This window comes from Solea senegalensis, linkage group LG5 (assembly GCF_019176455.1).
Source record: "Solea senegalensis isolate Sse05_10M linkage group LG5, IFAPA_SoseM_1, whole genome shotgun sequence".
In the NCBI taxonomy this organism is placed as follows: Eukaryota; Metazoa; Chordata; class Actinopteri; order Pleuronectiformes; family Soleidae; genus Solea; species Solea senegalensis.
The window spans coordinates 22,459,304-22,487,278 of record NC_058025.1 but is presented as its reverse complement, the minus strand read 5'-3'; the positions used below and the strand labels follow the sequence as shown (position 1 = coordinate 22,487,278).

The window sequence follows — 27,975 nt, the reverse complement described above, 5'->3', positions numbered from 1 at the left end:
AAGGCCCTCGTTCCGACCGGGTTGCGAACCCTTGTCTTCTTGCTGCAAAGGCAAGAGTGCTAACCATTTTGGTGCATTTTTTTGCCGCCATCTGCCTCAATTAGAAACCAGTGTTTTTCACTGGAGGAGCACCTAACTCACCATGGCTGGAATTAAGGAAGTGGAAGTGTTGCAGAGCTCTGGGTGACCACACACCACAAGTATACATTTGGTGTGAACACCCAGTTAAAGTGACGTGCACTTGTGAGTGCTCTGCAGGACCAACAGCAGAGTCACAGCAGCCATTTTGACAGTAGGAAAATCACAGGTGTTAATGATCAAATGAATGATTTCCTCAGTTTGAGAGTTCATGCTGTCACACTCTTCCGACTTCTAACTGAACACAGTAATCGTTAATGTGATCCCCATCACCTGTGCTCCTTTCTGTATCACACATATTTATTTGATCAACTGCTAATATAAAAATACTCTCAGTGCAGCTTTCATATCTCTCTTGTGAATCCCTGAACTTCATGGAAGTAAATCAGAATCCTTTTTAAACGTTTTTTTTGGACATTAAATCATACAAAATACACTCTGTGTGGCTATGGATAAAGAAAGTAATAGATTATTTTTTTATCATTTCTTTTATCAAAAATACATTATGCTATGATCTGTAAAGTTGGCCTTCATGTTCCAAACATCTGGGCAAATGAACAAACCTGAGCGATCACAGCTTCATTTCCAGTGATCCCTCACTGTCCCATTATGTCCACCTCGTCTTTCCCCAGACACCTTGGCCTGATAACTGGGATGCATACAATAACAATGTGTACATAGTATTCCCCTCTCTACAGAGTTGGCAGTGGGCTAGTAGAGATGGTCATAGAGGCACTACAAGGAAACCTTCCTCTCTGGAGGTAAACTTTGTGACCCTGTTAAGACTGATAACTTTCGAAGAGGGGCTTAAGCCAAAGCCTCTGGGGAAATCCCGCTCTTACATTTCTGATACTCACTGTTTGCAGACGCCAATCCATCAGCAAGGAGAAGAGCAATGAGACAGATAAAGTGCAAAATGACCCCCCTCTCAAACCTCAGGTAGTGTTTTCACACTGGCAACCAATGGCACAGTTCCCATCGATGCAGCACAAATGAACGGGAGCGGTTCCATCTGCATTTTAAATATATTGCACTTGACAGACTGAATCTGATCCTTATTTGAGTTTGGAAACAGTCGGAGAAGACATTATTCTGGACCTGCAGAATCCTGACATCCTCAACTTCTGGATTAACTTCCCTTCATCTTACTTTATTGAGTCACTGTTTACAAGAGTCTGGAGAGAAACAAACGGACATAATCTGGCTTTGTGACAAACGTTCAACTCTGGCGTCTACCAGCTAAAGATAGTGTTGTTGTCACTGGACTGGGTAGGTGTTGTGTTAGCATTACCTCGTATAGCTGTGCAGACTAACTCTTGGTAAATCCAGTCTAAGTCGATGATTTACCTAGAGCTAATCACAAATTCAGTTGCTTGGGTTTGTTCCCATCGCTCTGTCTCTGTTCGCTGTGAGCACATTTCAGTGATTCCTCCACCAGCTCTCTGGATCTTTGAGGATCCCGTAAAATGTTCTCCGACTGTTCTAGCACATCATCTACGATAGAAGCAGACAGTGAAGAGACGAGCTGTCTGACATGTTGCCTGATTTATGTGAACTGCATTATTTCCTGCCAGAGGACGTTACCTTGCTTGTTGTAAATCAGCTACAGCAGCTCTGTAGTTTACGTTGACTCACCCACTGATGATGTCAGGGTTTGCAGAAAAACAATAATAATAAAAAGTTTATATTAATTAATAAGTAATTTTGAATGATTGAGTCGACTGGTTCGTAATTTGTTTGGGGAACTGGAACCGTGCCAGAACTGTGCCAATGTGAAAACAGGCACTGCCCTTCTTTGGCTGAGTGGTTCCCCCCGTCTCCACCTCCTTGTCCCTCGTGTTGTCTCTGTGTCTGTTTGCTGTGTACAGGAACGGTCCAACGGGACTCAATTCTTCTTGAAAAAAGAGAAAAGTCTCTTGTCCCGGTCGGAAATGCGGTGTGCTCGTCTGGAGGACTGACTGCCGTGGGCCCGCGATGACCCTGGTGGGGAGGAGCGCCACTCGTCCTGGTGCTTGTCCATTAACTGTTGGTCAATCACTCTGTGCATATCATCCTTTAAACCAAGGAGGGAGACATGGATTAGAGAAGGACAGGATAGAAATATCACAGAGATCAATTTACTACTGAATCCTATTACAAGACACCACAGCTACCTTTCACCACTGGCAACTGTGCTCAATATCTCTGGAAAATGAGACAGCATGGAATCAAAGCTGACATTTTTGTATTATGATGTCACAATGTCAATCTAGTGGACCCAAGATTTGCTTTGTGGCACAAAATATGCAGAAGAAGCTCAAATTTGAAACCATCAGCTGATAGTTCTTGTGGCATCCTCAGTTCCACGTCCCATCTGTCTCTGTGACTTTTATCCTCTCTTTTTCCCACCTTTCCTTTCGGTCTCTCAGGCCCAGTGAGTCCACTATTTTTGAAAACGGAGCCTTTTCTGTGCATTCTCCACAGTCTGAGTTGTGTAATGGCGTCGTTCGTAGCCAGATTTCTGCTAGTGTTACTGTAGCTAAGTGGACTTGGCCGACAGAGCTTGACAGTTTGGTTATACTGCCCCCTGCTGACTTGGCATGATTTTGACTGTACTTAACAGTGGGTTTTTATGTTGAAAGTGATGTAAAAAAAAAAAAACGTTCCTACATGTGGACCAGACCTTATATCTGACAATGCTCAAGACATAGGTGGACTAAATGGATCACTTTTATTTTAAAAGTTGCCTCTAAATCCCTTCAGTGATTCTAGTGTGTCTATGGGTCTGTGTAGGTTGTTTGTCCAAAAGTCACTGATACTTGTTTGACAAACACTGTCGTCACCCACAGCTACTCTACAGAGACACATTTTACCATTAAAGACGTCCAATTATATGATATACAATCCAGCTGAGCACATTCTGCTCGGAGCTTTCTGCTTTGTTTGGCTGGTTACTTGAGCTACAGTGTCCTTTTGACTTTGTAGCCAAATGTCTTTCAAGGAAAATGGCTTTTGTTGTGTGACTCTCTAAAATCTCTTCATATGGATACTCTACACTGGATATACTGTATGTCTTTAGACTCAACTCAAAGCTATTTAATTTAATTCATTACTCTCTTCGTGTCAAAGAGAAATTCAGTCACTTAAGTAGCTTTAAGAAGCCTGAGTTGGCAAAGTAATTCAGTCATTAGAGCAAAGTCTAAATAAAGAAAAATTGTTTTTTCTGCATTCCTGTCCCATTAATAATTTATTGACCCCTGAGATTTACCATTATCTGCTCTAAACTGCGTCAAACTGATATGGGGATGGGGAAAGATGCCAGGTTTGTTGTTTGTAGTGGTTGAGAAATAAAACAACCAGAGGTTTTCTAAAAAGCTGCTTTGTACTTTATTACTGCTTCTTCTTTTTTTTTGCCAGACAGAACGATTTATGCTTTTTAAATATGACTTGTTTAAAAAGCACAAATACAAATCCCAAGCATTAATATCTGCTGGGGATACTGTGCTGTGGTCTTTCAACAGGTAACATGTGATTACATCACCTACAAACGCTGCTTTTGGGATACAGGTGTGTGGAGACAGGAGAGAGTCAGGTGTTTGTAGAATGGTTTGGTGTGATGGATAATGGTTTCAGAGAGGGAAGAAAAGCTGGGATGAGCCTCTTCAGAGTCTTTTAACAGTGGCATGGAATGGCTCAGCATGGTAGTAGTTGGGTTAGAGGAGGGTGAAAACGGCGAGATGGCGCAGCTCGGGCTCACCTCTAAGGCAGGAGGGGGGCACCACAGGGGAGAGAGGGTGGTACGGAAGCTGAGAAAGGCCACTAGATCAGAAACCACAAGAGCCAAACAGTAAAGAGCCCTGAGGAGGCAAACTGTGGGCAGGGAGAAGAGAGAGGAAAGAGCTGCTAGTTAGGGGTGAGGAGGGGGGGAGTTTTCTTACTGATGCACAGCCAACACACTGACATACACTGTGAGTGGTTAATAGAGAGGTTTAGTGTATGTATACTCAGTACGTTTCCATGTGTAGTTAAAGATGCTGTATCTTATTAACATTATATCCATGTTGCATCCTTCTTCTAAAAACTGGCTCTGTCAGCCAATACTATCAGACCTGACTGAGGGAGCATGTGCACAAGGGATGGACAGAGCCAACAAGCATTTATCCCTTAAAATTTCCATGGACACTTCTTTGTGTTTCCACTCATCTCACTTCACTAGTTCAGTGTTGCCTCTGTCTCCGTCTGTCATGACATAAACCAAATGACTTCCTGTGTGCAGCGCAGGAATGTCACTGGGCAACATGAGCTCTCACCACAGAGAGATTCACATGGAGCAGATGATTTTCGTGATTCTCTGTTTTTGTGTATTTTATTTACCTTGTTTGTTTGTTTTTTGTCATTTGGTTTGTTCTTTTACTTTCTGTCCTGATGTGTGTCTTATTAGTTTCCCCTGTGTTTAATGATCCCTGCTTCATCTATGTTCCTCAGTGTCTTTGTTGGTTTGTTTGTCTCAGTTCACTTTGTTCAGTTTTGTCTTGCTGTGTAGTTATTAAGGAATATTCTGTAATAATGTATTATGTAAGGAACATTTGATCTCCTTCTGCTTTAGATTGTTTCTGCTTTTTTTGCTTTTTTGTTTTATGGGAGGCTTTTGTTGGGTCCTAATGTTTGCACATTCTGACACTAACTCCAGTTTACTATGCCATGTAATAAGACTAGTGTTCCTGACCCAGTATATAAGCACTAGCTGGGAATTGCTTTATAGTATGAAGTGTGTCAAAATCTGTTTTCTACCTTCCATGAACTGAAAATTTTAATTTTTGTTTAAGTTTGGCCTACTCATCAGTCAAAAAATACACTGCTCTGGATATTTGTTTCTCTCCATTACCTTATTCTGTGTACAAGCTTCTCTGTGTACAAGAAGTGTGGACTGTGTGCAGAGTGCTTAGTCTAGTGTGGGTCCAGTTAAATGCATCCAATAATAATCCAACTCACAGTCACATTAACTGGGGGTGTTAGTCTGACACTGAGCATGTAAACATGTCTTTTTAAAGTCTGGTTATCGTTGGACAAACAGAATAATGAACCGTCATGAAAACGTACTGAGTGATTGTGTTACATTCGCTGACACTAAATACAAGTGAGAGGGAAGGAAGAACTTGTTCTAGTTAGAGTCATCTCACTTTCATACTGTATATGTTACATCAGAGTCTACTTCCAGGCAATTAGATGAACAAAATTCATCTAGGACACTTGGAGAATAAGCTTAGAACAACCACACAAACTGAAATGGCGTGTGAAGGTTGACTCACCTGCCAGGCCTCCAGCTGCTGCGACAGGTTGAGTTTCTGCTGGATGGCGTCTAAGAGCTGGTTATTCAGAGACATGATGTCTATTTTACATTTTGCCAACTCCATTTCCACTGCTTTTTTTCTGTAAGACACAGAAAGACACATTAGAGAGGCGTCCCACTGGCAGCTGTGTACCACTTACACAGCTGTATTCATTTAACAGTGCTATCAATTATTTAGAATTTTTAAACCCTAGTGGCCACAGTTTGTTGTGTGTTTCTGACTTATAGCCCCTTTAAAGGTTCAGTAACATTGTCAGACAATAGATATAGACATTGTCAGATATACTACTCTACTATAAGCATGTTTGTATTTAGTGTACAATAACATAAAATAAAAGTGCATGCTGGGAGTTGTTATCGTTTATCTACATGAGCCAGAATTACATTTTTCTGCCTTTCTCGGTCAAGAAGGCACTTGCTTCAAAATATTATTTCACATTTCTACTCCATAGACGGCACAGTTTTATGGACATTCATCTTTCCAACGGTGAAATATGCCTTTAATGTAAACAATATTTAAGAGATCCAACTTTTGTACAATCTGCAGCATTGGTATGGAAATAAAAATATCTGAATGTATCATGTCAAATTGGGACCTCATCCATCAGAATCAAATTAATTCAGGAAAACAGGAGTGATATCCAGACCTTAGTGTCTTATTCATACTATTATTCATGTTAAAATCGGAATACTGCTGCTCATATAAAGAGAATTGGGTGAATGACACAGATATGATGTGATCTTACTTGGCTATGGCTTCGTCTCTGTCTCTGATCGCGCTCTGGAGCTGCTCGCTGGGTTCTCGCACTTCAGCCATCGTCCGTATCCGCTTGTTATCGTCCTGCAGAGAGCAAACCTCCACCGAGAGCAGCGCCATCTGTGGGTCATATGAAGGAGAACACATCAAACACATCTGTGAGACACGGGCCTTAGTTCAGTTGTTTCCAGCCATGAAACTTTACAAAAAAGAAAAAAGAATCTTTAACGCTTTAATGTCAAAACTAAATATACTTTAATATTGCCAGGTACATTTCTTTTATTATTAATTTGATATATCTGATGATACTTGCAACAAAAACCTCCTATAAATGGTGCTCTGCTGTACTTAAAATGAGTACACTAATGAAATGTAACTGAAATGTGTTATAAATAATATATTTATTATACAGTACCACACAAACATATATAAGTATATGTAAGTGCATTATTTGTAGGAAAACAAATGACAAATGCCTTAATTTGAGTGTAATCCCATAATACTCCAATCAAACGCTCCTTTGATAACAGTTTTTAGCACACTTTCAAAACATTTTTCAGACATGGTTATCGCAGCAATGAAATAAGTGTAATTAATAATTACAAAAAACTCAATATCAAATGAGTGTATGATTATAATGCAAAAATGTCATTATGTTCTCATAATGACAATAAAAACTTCTTGATTCTTGATTATAAAGAAACATTTTGTACTTTATTATAACTTAACATTGAATATACTGTCATTTAGATTCACATTTCTCTCTGTTTTTTTTATCATTATTATTATCACCATCAACACGGATGGATTACTGAACAGGTCTCTGTGCTACTATCCCAATATCTTTGCTCCTGTTATTCATCCTGAGATTTTTATGGGGCCCTGAAGTCAAACATGAAATATATCTTTATAGGGTTCTTAAATCATATCACACAGGTTATGTTATCCTTCTCCAGTCTGTGCTCAGAATGAGTCCCAGTCCACCAATGAGGTTATGTTTTCACTTTTTCCCTTTTTTTTTGTTCCTTATTTAACCTTAAATATCCTGTGAGTTAAGTGCTTGTGCCCATTTTTCCAGAGTAACTTTCAATATCTGGCAGTTATTTACAATTTACTGCATGTTAAAATAGTGTATTAACAAATTAAAAATGAAGAAAACCAAAACATTTAATTCAGTGAAAACACTGTAGTTAATTTTGAAATTTGAACAGTATAAAATAACATTTGTTTGAGTTTGGAAACTATGTCCAGGCATTTTTCCAACTGCATCATCGCGAGTGAAATGACCGCAATAACCACACGTGATTCTTCTGTGATACGGGTTAATATCATAAATATCATAAACAACGCTTCAATAGCAGAAGCCTTTAAAACCAGGAAAAACCATTACTGATATCATATCATAATATTAATGAAAATCTTAAGATCTTGTGTCACAATATTGATATAACGTTGAACTAATATATCAAATATGGTATTATTATTATTGGCCAGCCTTAGTGTTACTGTAAGTCCTTTGGGTATTAAAAGTACATGAGAGTACACATTACATACAGGAGGTAGGAGCTGGTACCTGGTTGTGCAGCTGCAGCAGCTCTCGTTCACTGCCACGTGTCTTGTCGAGCTCAGCCTCGTACAGCTCCCTGGTGTCTCTCAGCTCTTCTCCCAGTTTCCTCACCTGCTCCTCCAGAGCCTCCTCATCGCTGCGCCGCGAGCCCTTTCAACACACACGCACGATGAAATCCACTGAAAGTCTTGATTTGCAGTATAATAAGCAGGTGTACTGTTGTACTGCTAACACTTTATTTTATTATATGATCATATACGATTAGGACATTTTCATGCTTCATTATAAATGTTAGATAAACGTACGAAATCAACACATTTGGAGGACAAATACATGACTAATGAAAGAAGTAGAGGTTTGTTATAAGAAACTGCAAATCTCTTGTAAACTCAACAGAAACACAACCATGTGACTTGAAACAACAACATCCAGGCTGAACTGTTGTGATAGAAGAAAACAGAAAATGCAGCAGTTTTAACATTTTGATGGAATTGGGTTAGTTAGGTGTTGGTGTTTATGGTCTTTCATTGTTTTTCTTTCTCTTTGATCTGTTTCCTGGTTACTTCTCTTCGGTCTTTGGTTTGATTTACTTCCTGTCATAGTGGATTTAATCTCTGTGTCTTCTGTGTTTGACCTGGAACTGTTTGGTGTTACATGCTCCTTGTCTCCTGTGCCAGTCGTTTTCATTAGTATGTTGTTTTCCTGTGTTCTGCCTTTAACTATGACATTGTTGTTAAAGTCTAATGTGACTTTTACAGCTCCTGTAGACCTCCCCCTCCCTGTTTGGGGCCCCAGATGATTGCCTGCTCTGCCTACCCTGTTGCAACACCCCTGTCCACAGTCAGTATGTTAATTACCGTGGACTCGTTGCCATCCAGCAGGTTCTGTGTTAGTCTCCGCAGCTCCAGAAGGCTGGTGTGGAGGCTGCCAGTAGGCACATCCTTGGCTGAGGACGTCTCTGAGGACTCGTCCATGGAAGAGTCGGTGGACAGCGCGGAGTCCGTGACGTCGTTTCCTCGTAGATGAGAGCAGAGTGAGCGCACCTCACAGAAAGCCTCCCACAGCTGAAGACGCAACTAGGGCGGAGGGTTCGAATTGAGTTACACAACAGAACAAAGCCGAGATTGAGTTCAGTGAAACTTTATCTTGCAGTGAGGATAATATTTACCTGCTCCCGCTCCTGCTCCTGCTCTTCCTGCTCCATGCACTGTTCTATCTCACACAGCAGACTGGATGGGTGTGGGGTGAGGCTGTGCAGGCTGTGCTCGTCTGTCAGCTCCTCCAGCCGAGCAGTCAGCTGTCTGTGGGACAACTGAACCTCCTGCAGCTCCAGCTGGTTCTGTCGCAACTGGACAACACAGAGGAGGCAAAACTTAGAAAAATGTATGAAACAGCAGCCATTAGTGTCCAACCAAGGTACTGCAATCCCAAAACTAGGAGCACAGTCAGTGTAAATGTTAAATGTCAGAGAGAGAAACTGTGCATTCCATTAACATTTCTGTCATATTTGCTTCACAGTAAATCAGTCATACACATAGTATGGTTTATTTTTGTATCCGTAGACTTGCTACACTGTTTGTTTACACTAAATACCCGAAGCTGCTAACAATAGCTAGCCCCAGATATATTTGGGCAGGGCCGGCCCAAGGCATAAGCAAACTAAGTGGCCGCTTGGGGCCCCCAAAAGCATCATTTTGCTTCAACTCTCGCCAACATGTTTTTGATGTTGAGCATTTCTGACCTACAGCTGGAGGTCGTCGTCTTTGACATCTCTGCTGGCAAAGTGGTGTAAGTAAACTTTTAAATAGTGAATGAACTTAATTGTCACCTATGCAGTTTCCTTCATCTCTGATGACATTCCATCACCTTTGTCATGTTCTAACTTTTTCTTATGATGTACCTTTTTATACCCGTAGAGACCTGACAGGAGTGCTGACTACTAAAACACAAAAACGGCTATGTTGACATGAAGGTTTAGTCTCTACAGAGGTGGTAGCTACCGTCAAAGACCTTCTGTAACATCTCCGTACCTGCAAGTCCTTCTCATGACACTGCTTCTCCAGCACCAGCGTCCGCTCTCTGAGGTCGACCACCGTGCTCTGCAGCAGCTCGTTCTCCTCCAGCATGGCGTGCACTCGCCGCTCCAGCTCCATCTTCCTCTCCGACAGCATCTTAATCTAACACGTCAGACAGCGGTGGTTAGACGCGGCGCCACAGGAAATGGGCACGAATTGGCGAAACTGAGGATTGTTTGGATTTTCTGGGTCGATCGCAGACAGATGGGGATCTGTGGGCCAGATTCAAGGCAACACTTTGTTTTTGGGATTGTGAGGCGAGCTGGGCTCTTACACAAGATTAAAACATACTCCCACTGCTCTGAAGAATGTTTGCTGCCTAGCACGGGGCGTAGGCGTTCGCTGCCACCCTCGTCTTTAGGAATGTTTTTGATGATAGCAGCACAAAGTGTTTTTCTCCATGAATCCAACATCACTTCTTGCTCATTCTGATCCCTCCTCCCTTTTGACCTACATGTGTTAACCTACTTCACAGAACAGGAGCTCACATGCAGATCATATGAGCGTCTGCGTTGCCAGGTTCTGTTGGGTTTTTCTATAGTCTCTCTGTCTTTACAGAAATAGAGCAACAAAGCTGTGAGAACTCAGCACATGTCACATGAGGCCAAGTGTTAGTGGGAGCACCCAGACATTGCAGCATCTCAGCCAAATATAGAGCAGGAGCCGGTTCTTCCAATTATAGCGCAGGCTCTGCAGTCTGGGTGTTTTCTGCTCGGCTTTGAAGAGAGACTCATGGAGGAAATCTCCATTATTCTGTGACTGACTGATGAGCACGGGTGACGTCACAGCTGCATGCACACTGTCAGGACTTCGTTCCCTTTTTATCTTTGTGTGATAAACATAAAGTCCCAGTTAGATCCCATTTAAATGCATTTAATTCGACAAAGTACAAGCAAGCGCAATGACACAGTGGTTTCTGATATTTCACAAGACACCGCATGCAGCATGCAGTCCAGACCATAAACAGCGTCCACTCACTTCTAGCCCTTGCTGCTCCAAACAAGTGGAGGGAGGAGAGTGAGGGGAGAAGGAAAGAGTGAGGGGAGAGAGATAAAGAAAACAGAAAAAGATGATTTAAGAGAAAGTGCCCTGACCAGATAAATCAATTTCAGTCGCTTAAAACCCGAAACAGAAGCTTTTTTTGAGTTTTCACTACAAAAAGAGCTGATTGTCGATTGTTCAGTTGACGTTTTGGGATGAGGTATCTCTGTCCTGAGCTCCTCCCACCAGATGAGCACAGACGCTCACTCAGTCCTTGACCTGAGCTCATGCCTCCGTCTCTGAAATGCTCCACCAATTTTGACTCCTTTCAAGTAGATTTGTTGGCATTAACAAATGATGTGAGCTTGTCAGAGTTATAGTGTTACATTTAATATACAGTATCAATCATATGCTACATATTCTACATGGGTGAACATGTCATATACATGAACAGTTTTGTCTTGGTTCATCCTAAATTGTGGTCCTGTGCATAGACTGCACATAAAAAGTGGACATGATCTTGTGATTGTAGTAAAATTTGATATTTTACTTTCAATTTGAATTGTTGGTACCTTGTTCACCCTCGTAGGTAAATTCCTCTCTGCATTTAGCCAATCCTGCAGCCACTGAGCAGAGCTCATGCAGGGAGCAATGGGTACATTGCTCAGGGGTAACCCAGCCCTTGACCTGGTGGGGAATCAAACTGGCCACCCTCTGTTTACAATGCAAGTTCCCTGTCCTCTTGACCATGTAATACAGTGTCAGTATGTCACACTCGCATTCATATTGCTATTTTGACGATTTAGAATAAACTGTGCAGCCCATAATGAAGTGTGCTTGTGTCTCACCTCAGCCTGTAGAGTCTCCAGTCGTGTCATGTGCTGGCTCGTAGACATGCTCTTCTCCCTGAAATCGTCCCGTAATGAATGGACCTGAGTGGACAGCTGCTTCTCTACCTCTGCAGCCTACACACACACACACACACAGAGAATACATTGCAGTTATTTTAAGAGCACTCTACAGAGTCATTTTTATACCACATGTTCATTTGTGAAAAACTGGCATGGACAATTTCACCAATTCCAACGTTATGGAGACACTAACAGACACAAGAGAAACACAACTATCAGGAAATGCCATCATCAATGAGGAAACACTGAGGTCAAATAGACTCCACTTAAGAAAATAATGTCAAATAAAATGTAGGCTACAGAAATAAAAGTAAAGGCAGCAAATACAAAAGTAGCTGAAAATATCCAAAGAGATTAAAATAAAGACAGGAATAAAGTATTAAAAAATGAGGAAAACGGACTGAAAAGGCAGGTCACTGAAGACACGGTCAAGAGTAAAAGAAAAACGATAGAGAGATAAATAAAATCAAATAATAAATAGTATTATTAATAAAATAATTATTTATAATAATATTTTATTTTATTTATAATAATTAGTGTGCAACTCTTTAATACAAATAAGTCTATTACATTCAAATCATTGTCAAATGAATTGACACAATTTTGATTAAGTCTCTCAGTTTGAAATAACTCTCTCTGTGTTTCTCAGTAAAGCAGAGTTTTCAGTCGTCTAACCACGTCTCAATTCTCTGTTCACCCAGGAGTGATGAGGAGGGAGGATTTCATTCATTAACATCTACAGTACCATGAAGGTAGAAAATCATACAAGAAAACTGAAAAAGCATCTGCCGTTGAGGCTGTGTATTGTGTGTATTGATATCTCTCCTATGTCTCTTTGATTTTTGTTTGTCTAGAAGCACATCTTCCCTTAAATGTCATGGCTCTTCAGCAGCATCAGCAGCATCATCATCATCAGCAGCAGCATCAGCAGCAGCAGCAGCAGCAACCATCTCATCCCTGCATCAGCTGAGTTCATTGGACAGGTGGGAACAGACTACACTCATTAGCACTGAGCCGTACTCGGGAGGATACTGTTCACTCTCTGTTCACTTTCTCATCAACGTTGCCATGGCAACAGCAACAGCCATGACTCCCTTTTACAGCTCACTGAGGAAACTACACACACATTAAGTAGATTCAGCAAGGAGGGAAAAAAACAACTTTAAGCAGGGTTGTTTTAAGTTCAAATAGTTTGTCTTTTACCATGTGCATCACTATGACCTGCAGCCTCTAGGTGGCAGCACACACTGCAGTAGCTTTCCAAAGAAGCTCACAGGAAGAGTTGAACATAACCCTGTGTGTGTGTGTGTGTGAGTGTGTGTGAGCTCTGAGCGGTCACTATGTGACCTGGCTTGAAAGAATGTCGGAGAGATCTACACGACACTTGTTCTCCTCACATTAAATGCTTCTAATGCAAAGATAGAGTTGGAAAATACTTAATAAGATAAAAAGAACACTAGAATAAAGTAATCTGACCTATAGCCATAAACATGACTTTCAGACAGAAATAATTGTGTTCTCCCAGTGTTAAATAATACATTTCTCAGCATAAACCCATTAATTATCCACTTCAGTGCAGTCTCATTAACGAAGACTGAGACTGAAGTGTTATGAGTTCACAATCCCATAATCACATAACAACATAATGAAGAAATAACATAGTTTGTAAAACTCCAGATTCATCAGTTTGTCCACTGATTACACCAGACACATAACTTCTACTAATTATTATTATTAAAATAATATTCTTCACAGCATAAAGATGGAGTTTTCAAACCAAGTCACAAAGTCTGTAAATTGCCAATCACAAATATAATGAGTAATATATGATTTGAATTTTGTGGATTTTATTATAATATTGTATGTGTTCACACGCACTCTTTAAACAGACTTTTGTACATTGTGTTGACACAGATTTTCCATTAACATAATATGTATACATATATATATACATATATATATATGCATACATACATACATACTGTATATATATATAAACTTTATGTTTTCCTCTTTCCTCTTCCTGAAAAAATATTATAATATATAATAAGAAAAACATATGAAATCTCTCAAAACTTAGCTTTTTTGTGTATTATTACAAATTATGAAATTAAAATGAGGTTCAAACTTTAATATTAAACACATAATCATTAAAAAACTAACTTTTGGATGAAACTAAATGAATTTTAAATGCAATTACCGTTCATCAAACGTTACAAAAATGTTTAAATCACTGAAGAACTACATAATAATCAACTGATGTGGATTATTTAAAAAATGGCAAAGAAAACGTTCAAATAATCAGCTTAACTGATAAATGAGTGCAACTCTCTACATTTAAAACAAGCACAGTTGAGCTGAAGTGCTGAACAGACTAAAAATACAAGATAAAAGAATTTGTAGAAAGTGATTTGATTTGTCTTCTGTGGTTTAGAGACATATTATAGACATAAATTCTCCATTACTGCACATGTAACATCTTACATGTCCCTGCAGTCAGCTGACGCTCTGTCTGAACAGGTAACTCAGGCGTCCCCTGACAGACGGATGCTGTATGAAAGCTACTGTAGCACTGTGGTATTTTGCTTCTGCCACATGTTGCATTACCGTGACGTGTGTTCAGCTACAGTCTCCAGATGTGAGGGGGTTTCTGCGACAGCTGCACAGCGCTGTGTCTCGGGTGAAACAGATGTGCAGTCAGCGGAGGCAGCGTCATTTCACAGTCAGTCGTACGACAACTGGCCCACTGACCCAATAAGCTCAGTATTTATATGTGTTATATATATATATATACTGATAGTATTACAGATAGTAACTAAATCTACACATAAATTCACATGTGAGGATTAAGCATCATCAGCACGAGAGGAACAAATGTGACTGCTCCACAGCAAACAGATGACGCCACTGCCCCTGACTTTTTTGTGTACTCATACTTTTTCAAGTATTTTTTTTTAAATTTGTAATTTTACTTTTACTTAAGTATTTTTTTTTTGGGACGTTCTGTACTTTTCTACATTTTAAATCACATCCATGGAGGTCACATGTTCTCTCCGTGTGTGTTTCCTCCCACAGTCCAAAAACGTGCACAAACTGGACACTATAAAATGATGATAGGTGTGAGCGTGAGAGTGAATGGTTCATCTCTGGATAGATAACCTCAAAGTGTAAAAACACTGCTGACCCGAGAACTTGATTCATTTGTTGGATTTAAAAAAGTTTCTGTCTTGATAGGAGAGTTAGACGATTGTTGTCAAGTCTTCTCCTGCGACCCTCATGTGGAGGATGAAGCGGTAGAAAATGGATGGACCTGGTAACCTGGTCATTCAGTAGATGTAGATCGTCAGCTGACCTCACTTTTGGCCACATGACATTGCTGAACCTTGAACAGAAGACACTAAATGAAATATCTGAGGATGTGAGCTCAGTAGCAGCAGCAGCAGATTCATGTGACTGATATGACTGCAGGTGCGTCATGGGTCCTTTGGTGGCTCAACCTTGTGTCACTATCTGCACCCTTGTGCCATTCTGTACAGCACATTCCCATGGTAACAACACACAGAGTTTAAATTCGAATGTCACTCGGTTGTCATAGCAACCAGGGAGAAGCGGGATTGGCGGAGCTGCGTCTTGTGGGTCTCGGTGCTTCTGGTAATTTCCTCTCGCTGTGCACTTTCTCCTCCGGATGTTGGAAGGAGGGACGATCCCGCTCTCAGCTCGCGGTTACATAACACATCCTTATGAGCGACAGCATGATCCAATCACAGAGCAACAGCCATACCTGAGGCTGATCACATGCACGAGATAATAACTGGACACCTGTCAGCTGCAGAAAGAGGAGGGAATCTGGAAACACTTTACTGCTGCTTTGTTCTTTTATTGTTTCTATCATCTGTCAGGGACAATCTTTAGAAATCAGTGCAACCGTTATTAACAAATGAGACACTACATAAACATGTGCTGGACTACACTTCTCCAGTCAAAATAATAACCTGTTAAAAATGGCAAAAAGTGTTCTATTTATCCATTTGCTGTGATGTTTAAAATACTTCATATTTCTTTATGATATTGCCACTGATTACCTTTATTTTACTTTGCCTAAAGCTTTTCTTTTAATAAAATGCATTCATTCATTCATTCAAAGCCATTCATTATTATTATTATTATTATTAATAATAATAATTAGAATGATAATAATAATAGCTATAACAATACTACTACACTACTACTATAATAATAATAATAATAATAATAATACTAACAATAATAATAATAACAGCAACACTCATATTATTATTATTATTATTGTTGTTGTTGTTGTTAGGGCAGACACAACAGCAGAAACCAGATTTCTATTTCTGCTTTTAAAAGTGTTGACATAACCGTTGTTATATACTTGATTTATTGCTCCTCCACAGCCTTGAATAAACAACACTATTGAGTCACCGGAGGCTGCTGTCAAGTTTTAATTAGTTAAAGGTTGGTGGGAAAGTAGAGATGACCACGTCCATAAAGCATGTGGACACTGGAGCTGGAGTCAGGACATGGCACTCCAGCTTTATCTGATATAATTTTCCCACTGCTTAAACACACACACACAAATAACCACAGGTGGTTTGTGTGGCAGCCAAGGAAAAGATGTGATGACATGGAGATTATTGTTATAATCTTTTGAAAATGGTACCTGCTGTTATTAATTAAGTAAGTATTAAGTAATAATTAAGAGTATGCACTGAAGTTGTTTTGGCTCAGGACTGAATTAGCACAGATTATAACCTAATCCCCCCTCAGCGCTGCATTTTAACCCATGACTTACATCACTTCCTTCCTATGGAGTGACCTCCCCTTTCAAGGTCATCACGCTGCAGCAAACTGGAGGCGAGTGATCTGTGAAGAGTTTTTTATTCATCTGATCTATGGCTCTTATCCTTACTGGTGTTCCTTTTACCGTATATTGACTTTATATTTATGAATGTATTGTATTCAGTGCTATAATGACACATCATCTGTGTGTCACATGTGTGTATTGTAGTCAACACGCTCTCAAGTGACACCTGCTGGAAATCACACATGTTATTGAGCTTGTTACGGCACATGCCCAGGGACTGTGGAGTGTTCATAATCCTCGAGGGACATGAGTTTATTCCATAGTTTTATCACATATGGACTGATTTACAATGAAACAAAGCACAAATGTAGTTTTGTAAGAAAACCATTGGTGAAGAAGAGAAGAGAGCATGCGTCGTCCAGGAGCTTAAACTTCACCACTTCACTTGACTTCAGGACATACAGTATCTCACTACATGCAATGTTGAACTGTAGATCAATTAAACGACTTAAAAATCCTCAACATGTGTGTTAATCTCCAACATTTAGCAAGGAACTGTCTTAAATCTCAATTTAGCGACTGTACTGAGCACTAATGATAAGTTAGAGTCGAGCCGTGCCGAGGCAAGGCGGTACAAAGGTTTAGGGTTAGAGAGAGAGAGATGGCACTGGGACTGACCTCATTTATTTTATTACACAGCTACACAACGAGTCATTAATCTGGATCGATGGAGTCAATTACTGAGTCACAAAGGCCACAAGATGTGCTCTCCCTCCACAACACAATATAGACCACTTTCAGGGAATATCTTTATAGATTCCCACACCCAGGTTTCACTTAGATTAAATGCACTTTAATTATACTAAGTGTCTGCTTCCCGCTGCAATCCAAAGCAACCGACGTGTCCAGCACAAATCCCGATTGCAATGTGATGATGGTGTTGGAGCAAGACAGAGCAGAGGGCTGCTTTAGTCTGAGCAGGACAATGATGAGAGCTGCTGTGCACAGCAGGTGAACTGGGGCTTTAAATCAGAAACGTTCCCTCCTCCTCCTCCTCCTCCTCCTCCTCCTCCCTGAGCAGCATGTGCCCGGCAGCAGATCGTGTTTTTCCCCAGGAGGAGAAACAACACGCACAGGCGTGAGTGTAACCATGGACTGCAGTGCTGACGGAGTTAACATACTGTAGCACCTGCACGGGCTTGTCAGCCTCTGTGTACACAGCAGCAGCATGTGTGCATATGTAGCAGCCAGTGCTCTTCTACCTGCACCTGGTACAGCTTCAGAGGATAATAATGCTCTTATAGGTGTTTATTCCTCTGATAGACTGATATACAGCTTAATGTAGTTCTGCTGCTGTTGAAAACGACCATAACATTTCTCATTAATTAATTAGTAATAGACTTCAATATAAATTGCCAACTTTCAATAGTAGATTCATGTTTTTGTCAAATTCAATCAATATGTCATTTCAGCACCTTAAAGCTGTGGTACGTAACTTTTGAATACAAACAGATGTCTGTTAGACTTATATGGAATTAGATTTGTGTCAATATTTTCAAACAACACAAACAAATGAACCAGAAAATCAAAATACACAAATCATTCAAAAATATTGTATTTCATTTGTTTAATTGGAATTTTGTTTTGCGCTCCCTGATTTGAAACCATTGTTAAATGAGTTTGCACAATTATGACGAAACATATCTCAATAGCTCGTTACGGCAGTGTTTAGATCTTTCTCGAGTTCGTAAAATCAGACGACTGCAAACCGATTAGCAGGAGGACTGAAAACACAAAGAAGCAGACACAAAGCGTTTAAGAGGTAAATTCGACTGCTGAAAACAGCCACTCATTCAGCTGTTTGACGGGATAAATCCTTCTTGATCTCCTTAGAGAGGCTTTAATCAGTTAGAGTTTCCGACGCTAGCTCTCTCTGCTCCATCAGTCACAGTTCACCCTGATGTGAGAGCAGCATGTCAAGTCAGAGTCCAGCCTCACTTCTTTGTGTCAGGCTGCCACTTTATTAGGCACACCTGTTTAACTGCTTGTTAACGTAAACCACAGCAAATCACATGCATTTAGTCACATGATCAGGGTCAAGCCGAAGTTCGAACTGAGCATCAGAATGGAGATTTAAGTGACTTTGAAATTGACATATTGCAAAGGGCAGAGGTTTCAAACTCGTGGCCCATGGGCGCCATGCAGCCCCCCACTAGCTATTATGCGGCCCATCACTTAATATCAAGTTGTGCTGGAGTACGCAGAGTGGCTGAAGCACAGCTATTTTCATAAACTATGTGCCGTTCCATAGCATAACAAATACTTTTACTTTGAAAGTCTGTGATAGCAGTAGAAAATGGATGAATTTTAAGCTCCCGCCCGCCTGACAGCACACCAGATGCTCATTGGCCTCAGACCCCTGTTTTAGGGTTTACAAAGAAGTAAGCAGCAGTTATCTGGGAGGAAATGCGTTGTTGATTGCAGAGGTCAAAGGAAAATGACTAGACTGGTTCAGAATGACACAAAGGCAACAGTAACTAAAACCACCACTTATTATCACCAAGACAAGCTGAGGAACTTCTCTGAATACACAACATGTGAAACAGATGCTGAGTTACAGCAAATCACAACGGGTGTCACTATTATAGGTATCCTCTGTACCTAATAAAGTGACCAGTGACTGCCTATCTCTCCATCTATTAGTCTGTTTTTTTTTTTTATTATCTCATACCAGACTGTTTGTTTCACCCTGTCATTATCTGGGCATCATGCTGTTGCATAAGGGTATCATAAATTATGCAACCTCAGACCCAGAAGCTCCACTTTTATTCTGATGAGTTAGCACAATTCAGCTGAGGTTAGACAGAGAGAGAGAGAGAGAGGCTGAATAAAGGTAGAAATCTCCCGTAACCCTCGGAGGACGATGAGTCTTCACTTGGCTGAACACCTTATATAATGTCAGTCAGGCAGACATGAACTGGACTAAGTGAATACATGCACTGAATACAAATACACACACACACACACACACACATAAATATAGTATAGAGTGGAATGATATTTGAAGCAGCGTTAACACGATGTCAAATACATACAATACAGCTCCTGTAGGTCATGGTAGAGCAGGTCATCTTCCAACTATGAGGTCAGGGTTCGATCCACTGGTCTACCTCCCGATGTGAGACACTTAATGCAAGACTGCTTCTGCAGCTGTGCCAAAGTCAAATCTGGTTTACCGACCAGTGATCGTGAATTTAACTTCTGCATTTAACCCTTAATTGTTCCACGCTACGAGTAAACACACAAACATGGCACAGGAGCAGGAGGCAGCACACATCTGCTCCTTGCGGGGAAATCTGCACGAGGTCTCTTGCTCAGGGGCACCACAGCTGAGATTCTAACTACTATCACTTCAGTTACAAGCCCCATTCCCTTCCCCATTATCCACCGGCTGGTCATGAGAGATCTGTGACAGAAAAAGCTTTGTATAGAGAAGCAATGTATGAATGTGTGTGTATTTCTGGCTTCTTGTTTCCCTTGTTTCCTGTTTATTTTGTACCTTGTTAAAGTGTAAGTGCATGTCTTTAAGTTGATTTCCTGTCCTGTCTTCCTTGTTGATTCACCTGTGTCCTATTTGTCTCACCTGTGTCTGATTATCCCTGCCTCCCTAGTGTGTTTATTCTCTGTGCTCCCCAGTGTCTGGCACTTGTTCAGTTTCCTGGGGCCTGTTGCAAAAAAGCACAATTAAGATAGCCAGGATGTCTGAAACAGCGAGTCTTAACCTATGCTGCTAAGTTCATCCTGACTTAGTCTGGCGCGGCTTGGTCAAGTCAGGTGTAACTGATCCTGGTAAGTGCACGTTCACGTCTCTTTGAAGTAGACCATGAGGTCTCGATCACAGATTTACTGATGCAGAAATACAGAAGACGTTTGTAAACAAGTGGAAAACAGCTTATAATGGAAGTGTATGAAGAGAGGAAACACTTGATATCTATACTGTTATGTACTTTCCTATACTATACTGTTCTGTACTGTACTATACCTTTCTATACCTTTCTATACTGTTGTTTACTGTGCTGTACTGTACTATACTGTTCTGTACTTTTCTATACTGTAATGTACTGTTCTATACTGTTCTGTACTTTTCTATACTGTACTGTTCTGTACTGTACGATACTGTTCTGTACTTTTCTATACCTTTCTATACTGTTCTTTACTGTACTATACTGTTCTGTACTGTTCTATACTGTTCTGTACTTTTCTATACCTTTCTATACTGCTCTATACTGTTTTGTACTGTTCTATACTGTTCTGTACCTTTCTATACTGTACTGTACTGTTTTATACTTTTCTATACCTTTCTATACTGTTCTGTACTGTTCTATACTGTTCTGTACTATACTGTACTGTTCTGTACTGTTCTATAATGTTCCAGATCACCCTTGTGAAAGAGATCTTGATCTCAATGGGTCTTGGGTTAGGGTTAGAACAGTATACTGTTTTATACTGTTCTATACTGTTCTGTACTGTTCCATACTAGGTGTCTAAAACACCTTTATTTCTGATCAGATTAACAGCAGACTGGACGGACTGAGCACCAGGATTAACATATCCTGTTGTTGTTGCTGTTGTTAGCCAGGCTAACTGCAAAGAATAAATCGCCATGGTAACATGCAACCGACCTGAGGCTAAGTTCAGCCAGGATAAGTGACATAGCCCGGCTTAATCCATTATCCTAGTTTGGTGCAACAGTTCCCCTGTTTCGGTGTTCAGTTTGCCATTGTGTGTTTCTGATTTATGAAAGACGTTTGGTTCCCAACCTGCACATGGGTCCTAAATCTTTGTAAGAGTCATGACACAAAAGAAAGGGAAACTGAATAATATATAATATAATATGGAGAGTAAAGTGTTGCCCCATTACCTCACACTAAGCAGGTGAGGTCATCAAAGTCTGTGAGGATTTAGGGCTTAAGGGTTTAGTGGGGACTTTGGGACTAGGTCCCGTTCTCTCTCTTCAGGTGAACCACACCCAGTCCCAACACCAGGAAGCGCACCAGCTGCATCTTATCAGGTTGTCAGTGGAGCAGGATAAAAGCCAGGTTTTGCTGACTGAACAAGTTTTTTGTTTTGAAGCATGGTCGGAGCTCTCTGCCAGAGAATTTAGAAATGTTTGTGTTTATTTTGGAAGATTAGTTCAGCTGAATCTTCTAACAGATGTTTTTCATGCTTGCTTTTTTTCTGCAGCTTTATTATTATCATTATTATTATTATTATGACTTGAGTGAAACATATTTTTCAATTATTGATAAAAGGTTCATCAGATGTCACATATCGAGAGATAAGATGACTCTATAATTATTGAATTATTTGATTTTGGTTATTTGTTTCATTTTCGACCCACCCAGTCGAAATTCCTCAGCTCCACAGTAGAACAATGTTTCAGATTCTCCTCCAAGTACCAGCGGAGGAAGCTCCACAGTTTGAGAACTATGGCCATAGACATTGATAATAGGATGAGAGACACACACACATACACACTACTCACCCTGTTGAGTTGCTCCAGCAGTCTATGGTTCTGTTCAGAGAGCTCACTGATGGCCTTGGTCTTGTCCCGGTCAACATCCCTCAACTGGACCTGGTGACGCTCCAGCTCCCCCTGCAGCTGCTGGACGTCTGTCTCCAGCTCGGCCACACGACCCTCCCACTCCCCCTCTCGACTTTCCAGACGCCGGCGCAGCTCGTGCTTCTCCTGCTCCAAGTGCTGCAGGGAGACAGAGAGACAGAGAGAGTAAACTCGGGCCTTAAATTACTGCCCCTGATGATTTTACACTCATAATAAATGGTGTATAAGTGTCGAGACTGATACGTTTTACCATTAGCCTGACAAATACTGATGCAGGAGAAAGTGTGTACCACTGTACTGTACACATGCAACAAAACAAAACAAAAATGAACTGACAATAGCCAGTACTTGTCTTTCAGACAATCCGCATATATAGAGCTGCAACTAACGATTATTTTCATAATCGATTAATCGTTTGGTCCATTAAATATCCGAAAACCTTAAAAAATGTTGATCGGTCTTCATCAGACCTGGAAATTATGATGTTCTCAAATGTCTTGTTTTGTCCACAAACCAAAATGATTCACTTTTAAATTTTTCTTTGTTATCCAGAGCAAAGAAATGAAGAAAATATTTACATTTAAGAAGCTTAAACAATCGGAAATCTTGTTTTAATCATGAAAAATGCTTCAAACCGATTACTCAATTATCAAAATAGTTGTCGATTCATTTAGTAATCAATTAATAATCGATTAATCGCTTCAGCTCTACGCATATACTTGACATTTCTCATTTAGCTGGGACTGGCACTGGGGTTACAGGTTTACGCTGGATGTGGCCCCTCATGCCTCTCAGAGCAAAGGGGTTTGGGTTCCTTGCTCAGGGGTAGCCCAGTCCTTGACCTGGCAGGGACTTGAACCCTCCAGTTACAAGCCAATGAAAACACAAATTTAATCTGGTGCCATCTGGGATAGAGTTAAAGGAGTCTAAGACTGGACCAGTCTCCCGTGTCTCTGTCTCTTTAAATGACAGTTCTGTTATTGGCTGTTTATGTTTGGATTCGTTTTACAGCATTTTTGGAAGTTAACATTAACGTAACAAAGCTGCTGTTTGCAACTTTTGGGGATTTGTTTTTATTATTCTGCCTCGTGGACGGAAACAATGTTACATATTTATTTGTATGCCGTGTCCTTCATCTGAAAACAGGCTCTGTCAAGCAAAACTATCAGACTGTATACAGCTGTTACTTTACTAGAACACTGTTGCTGTAAATCAAATCACTTGTATGCTTGTTATGCGCCAATGACACCAGAACAAATTCCTTGTATGTGCAAATCGTACTTGGCAATAAAGCTCTTCTGATTCTGATTCTGATTCTGTGAACAGATCTGAACACTGTTAAGAAACATAGACTCATGTGGAGCTGATCGACTTAATTATCATTGTTCCCTTCCATTCTCCATAGTGAACAGTGATCAGATGCACCACACAGCAGCAGCTGCTAGTTTGGATGTGAGGTATGATGGTTATTATTATGGGTAAGTCCAGGACTGAAGCAGCTGACATCTGTGTGTCCAGTGTTTTCATGCCCAGACAAAAGGGGACACATCAAAGAGATTCAAAACAAGACCACTGAACAACACGAAGCACCATTCTACGACCAGATAAGAGGAACTGTGACAACATCAATAATGACAAGAGGCAGCTTAGTCCTCCTCCTGAGCTGCAACACCAGGATGAAAATGGATCAAAGCGTTGAGCAGATGTACAGTTGATAAAGTAATGACCCTGGACATGCACAGGATTAGTCTTTGTCTCTCTCAGGCCACGTGTTGCCCTGTGGCAATAAGAACTACAGCTCAGCTCTTCAGCTTTTATTGTGTATATGATTCAACCTGAAGAAGAAGCTGAACAACAATACAGACACTCAAATGTTGAATAATATAACAATAAGCTTATGCAATGTCACAACATTTGTTTCAGTCCACAGTGGCATTCATTTCCCACCAGTCTGTCCACTTATATGATGATGGGAGATTCTTTTTGTTAGCAATCGAAGTATCTTATCTTGAATGTTTTTCAAATTGAAGAAGAAAAAGCAAAAATCTTTAAGTCTCATCCAAAAGCAGAGCTGACCTGTTTTTGGATTCACACTTTAGGGAACACGGCAACCACAGGAGCTTAATGAGGATTTTGACACGAACGTTCTGTGTTGTATGATGATAGTTGATACTATTTACATTAATCTCTGCTTTAAGGCTGCAACATAATCAATTCATCTGTCAGACAAACATTATTCAGTTTTAATTATTTTCTTAGTCATATGGAAACCAGAAAATATTCACATTTAAGAAGCTGAAACATCTAAGAATTAGTTTTAATTGTTAAAAAGAGCACATTCATATATTATCAGAGTAGTTAGAGCTTAATTTAGCAATTGCTATATTGAATTGCTGCAGCCCTATTCAAGACGAGGCACGTTTATTTGTATAGCACTATTCCCTAGCCCTAATATTCTCACTGTGTATATTGAAAACTGCAGTGTCTCCACAGACACTGTCTCTTTAATATGTATTTTTATAATAACTTCCTTGAGATGTTCAGCCACACTGGCGCATTAGGGCTAATTAAGTGAGGTTCTTTAACCTCTGTACTTCAGCGACCTCTCACTGCCTTTTTATTCCCTGAAGGTCTTTGACCAGTCATTCATCATTTTTCATAGCTGGAGTTTTTCACACCAGGCGAGTTGTAAATAGGAATGGATGCATCTCACTTGTTTGTGTCTGTCACTTGCTAATATCATTTAATAATTATCGTTCATTTGCACCTAAACTGATATGTCCACTGTTAATAAGACATCAGTGGTGGCAGACATCTCTTGTCATGTCTTTTCCCCAATATCTGATTTTAGTTCTGTCCTTGCGTTATACTGAAAGTGAGCATCGTTTGACACTGAGATTCGCTTTCTTTTTTTGGTTCAAAATGACTCACAGCTATAGTTCCCAGCTCATGACACATTGGGTGCAATAACACAATGCCATAAAAAGAGGAATCATAATGAAACTCCATGTTGTACAGCACTGTGCATAAGTCTTGGGCCACCATTAGATTAGAATAATGAGCTCACAATATCATTATTTCTCAATCACTTTATTGGTACACATCCAGAAAAGATGGCAGGCACGGGTGTACTTTAGTTTTAGTTAAGTTTAGTTGGTGTGAATTACTCTTGAACAATAGCACAACCCTGTCTCTCTTAAACCTGGAGACAAGCTTTATCATGTTATTGGTAAAACCTGTGTCTGTGAGTTAAACTCACTGACAGTTTGTCACATCGTTCAATCCAAGTGAACGTGACAGACATAGAAACAACAAAGCTTGTGGTGCCCTGAGTCTTTTGCACAGCACTGTATCTGCTATAGTTTGAATGTGAGGCTCCTCGGCCAACAGTTGCTCTCCTCTTGTTGAGTTTGTTTACTTTGCCATGGCCCAAACTTGGCAGTTGGATGATGGCATTTTGAGGCCAAATCAGAAAGAGGGTTATTGCAGCATTAAAAGTTAATTACATGATATTATGTTTAATTACTTTACCTCTAATTTCTCGTTGAGGTCCTTGTGCATTTTCTCATATTGCTTGGTCAAGTCTTGGTTTCTCTCCAGCAGCGCTTTGCCAAGTTTAGCAGCCAAAACCAAGTCTCGTTCCTTCTGACGGAAGAGCGACAGTAAGTCTGCGTTATGCCCCGCGACAGGCGTCTCTGTGTCCGGCGACGGCTCCCTCTGACCGTCGTCGTTGCACCGCTCGCCGGTAAGCATGGACAGTTCCTCCTCCAAGGCCATACCGAGGCCTCCGGAGCCGGCGTGCCGCAGCGGGTGAGCCTGGAAACCGCCGCCGGGCTCGTGCGCGCCGGGGCTGGGCCGCGGCTCCATGCAGTCGCTGTCCAGCTCCAGTGGTGCTGAAACCGCGGCAGACGTCTGCAGGTCGAGGCAGGAGGCGGACATACAGCCAACAGGGAAGAGCAGACGGCTTTTACTCCGGGTGAACCCACCTTGCTCTGACTGGGATGGGCTGACCGGACCGGCTTCTCACCGACAATCCATCCATCATTCTGTAAATTCAGAGCTGGATCCTGTTAGACTGTAACGGTCCCTCTCTCCTGGATCAACCTCCCAGACTCTGACTCTGATTGAATCGCAGCAAACACCGCCTCTCCAGCAGCTGAGCCTTTATTACTGGACTCACACTATAGACATATGTGACGTTTTTTTTTTCTTATCCTGGTATAAACCGCCTGGATGAGCTCAGCTCGGTCGGTCGGTCAGGGTCCACGCCGTTTTGGAGTCCCGGGTCCCCCATAATGACTGGCCTTTTACACCGCGGTGGCATTTGCCAGTCAAACAGATGAGCGCGGTCCCGATGCCTTCTTCTCAACCTCTTTCCCTTCTTGAGCGCTCGCTCCCGCTACGGTGTAGTGACGCCAGCTTGCAACCTGTTACAATCGAGCCGCTGATTGGTTGAGAACGATAGCGCCATATTTTGGTGATTCTCTCTCTCTCTCTCTCTCTCTCCCTCTGACACACACACAATATCCGTGACAATTATAATGCTTCATTACAAACTACTGATGTATCAAACAGCAACATTGGAAATTATAAATGTTAAATGAAGTCAGGTATGTGTCTAATTATGTTTGGAATCTGGCCCTGAATGCATTCATTCATTCATTCATCTATTTATTTATTTATTTATTTAATATAAGTATTTATTTGGTATATCTATCATATCACACAAAATGCAGGTGTTCTTCTTGCGTGAACGACATGAATGAACCAGAGCAAAACTAACCGTATATAGATTATCTAGCATTATCAATGTAGGCATTACATGTTCAAACACTCGCCTTTCTCCTGTTTCCAAGGTGCAACGTGTACTTGAAAAACAAGTTGGGCCCGGATAGACCATACTGTCCCATGATCTATAAAGTTTGGACAATATCACCATTTAGTCAAACAAAAGACATCTATACTTCCTAACACACCATATCCAGGACAGACCCTCAAGCTTCCTGTCATATACAGGATGCATATTGTAAAACATATGGTCTGACTGTCATGTGTCCAGAATGCCCTCTTGTCTCACGTCTACTTATTAATGTCCATATACTTAATACATTTCAGGATTAGCTGTGTTAATGTGTTCTTCCAAGTTCATATACTTATAAATAATACTATATGTAAATAAATAAAATAATATTAATTAGATTCACCATCTTAATCTAATTTCACTATACCAGTGTGTGAAGAGGAGGAGAAGTCTGTAGCTGCTCAATCTGTTTACACCAATGTATTTTAACATTATCAACAATTATGGTTTTACTTTGAGAGCTCCAAATCTTCTCGTGTGGTTCTTGGTTTAAAAAGTTGGAGAACCACTGATTTACATAATGAGGACTTTTTTTGGCAGATTGTTTTTTGGTTTATGAGGCTGTAGTTGTGTCTTTATACATATATATATATGTAGATATACCTACTATTATTAAAGGGTCTGCAGTGAAGATGTGTTAAAATATGACCATAGTCAGCTAAAAGTGTACTGAATCATTAGAATCATTTCATTAAAAAGCTCAAAAGACTTGTTCACCGAATCGTTCAGTACTTCCTGCAAGACCGAAGCGTAGACTGGAGCTTGAGATCACCAGCTTTTCAGCAGTGCTGTCACTAAATACACCAGACTTTTCTGTTAAATATTTCCTTGATAGGTGTTGGAGATTATTCATTTAAGTCTTTTTAATTGATCTACAGCTCGGCGTTGTTCAGTTTGATTCTTGT

At 40.6% G+C, this 27,975-nt stretch overlaps 1 protein-coding gene across 4 annotated transcripts; it reads right to left on the bottom strand.

Annotated features, from left to right (window-relative positions):
* Window positions 1-31: 31 nt before the first annotated feature.
* Window positions 32-26,616, bottom strand: bicdl1 (BICD family like cargo adaptor 1). 4 transcript variants are annotated; one of them, XM_044026756.1, is made up of 12 exons: window positions 25,741-26,616; window positions 22,132-22,347; window positions 11,696-11,812; window positions 10,845-10,856; window positions 9,822-9,968; window positions 8,960-9,139; window positions 8,649-8,867; window positions 7,798-7,941; window positions 6,214-6,344; window positions 5,427-5,547; window positions 3,875-3,936; window positions 2,138-2,191 (listed from the first exon to the last, which is right to left on the bottom strand). In XM_044026756.1, the coding sequence occupies exons 1-11, from the start codon at window positions 26,146-26,148 to the stop codon at window positions 3,877-3,879; spliced, it is 1,755 nt and encodes a 584-aa protein (XP_043882691.1). In that variant the 5' UTR covers window positions 26,149-26,616; the 3' UTR covers window positions 2,138-2,191; window positions 3,875-3,876. The 4 variants fall into 4 exon arrangements, with proteins under 4 accessions (XP_043882689.1, XP_043882690.1, XP_043882691.1 ...); XM_044026754.1 differs by lacking the exon at window positions 3,875-3,936 and having other exon boundaries at window positions 32-2,191; window positions 25,741-26,614; XM_044026757.1 differs by lacking the exon at window positions 2,138-2,191 and having other exon boundaries at window positions 3,876-3,987; window positions 25,741-26,615.
* Between the last annotated feature and the right edge of the window lie 1,359 nt (window positions 26,617-27,975).

Excerpts from the sequence above, each read along its gene's own strand:
- bicdl1 (XM_044026754.1), bottom strand. The coding sequence starts at position 26,148 with ATGTCCGCCTCCTGCCTCGACCTGCAGACGTCTGCCGCGGTTTCAGCA. Across the intron at positions 6,345-7,797 it reads TGCTGCAGCTGCACAACCAG|ATGGCGCTGCTCTCGGTGGA; the intron begins GTACCAGCTCCT and ends TATGACCCACAG. Across the intron at positions 5,548-6,213 it reads AGAGACGAAGCCATAGCCAA|AAAAAAAGCAGTGGAAATGG; the intron begins GTAAGATCACAT and ends TGTGTCTTACAG.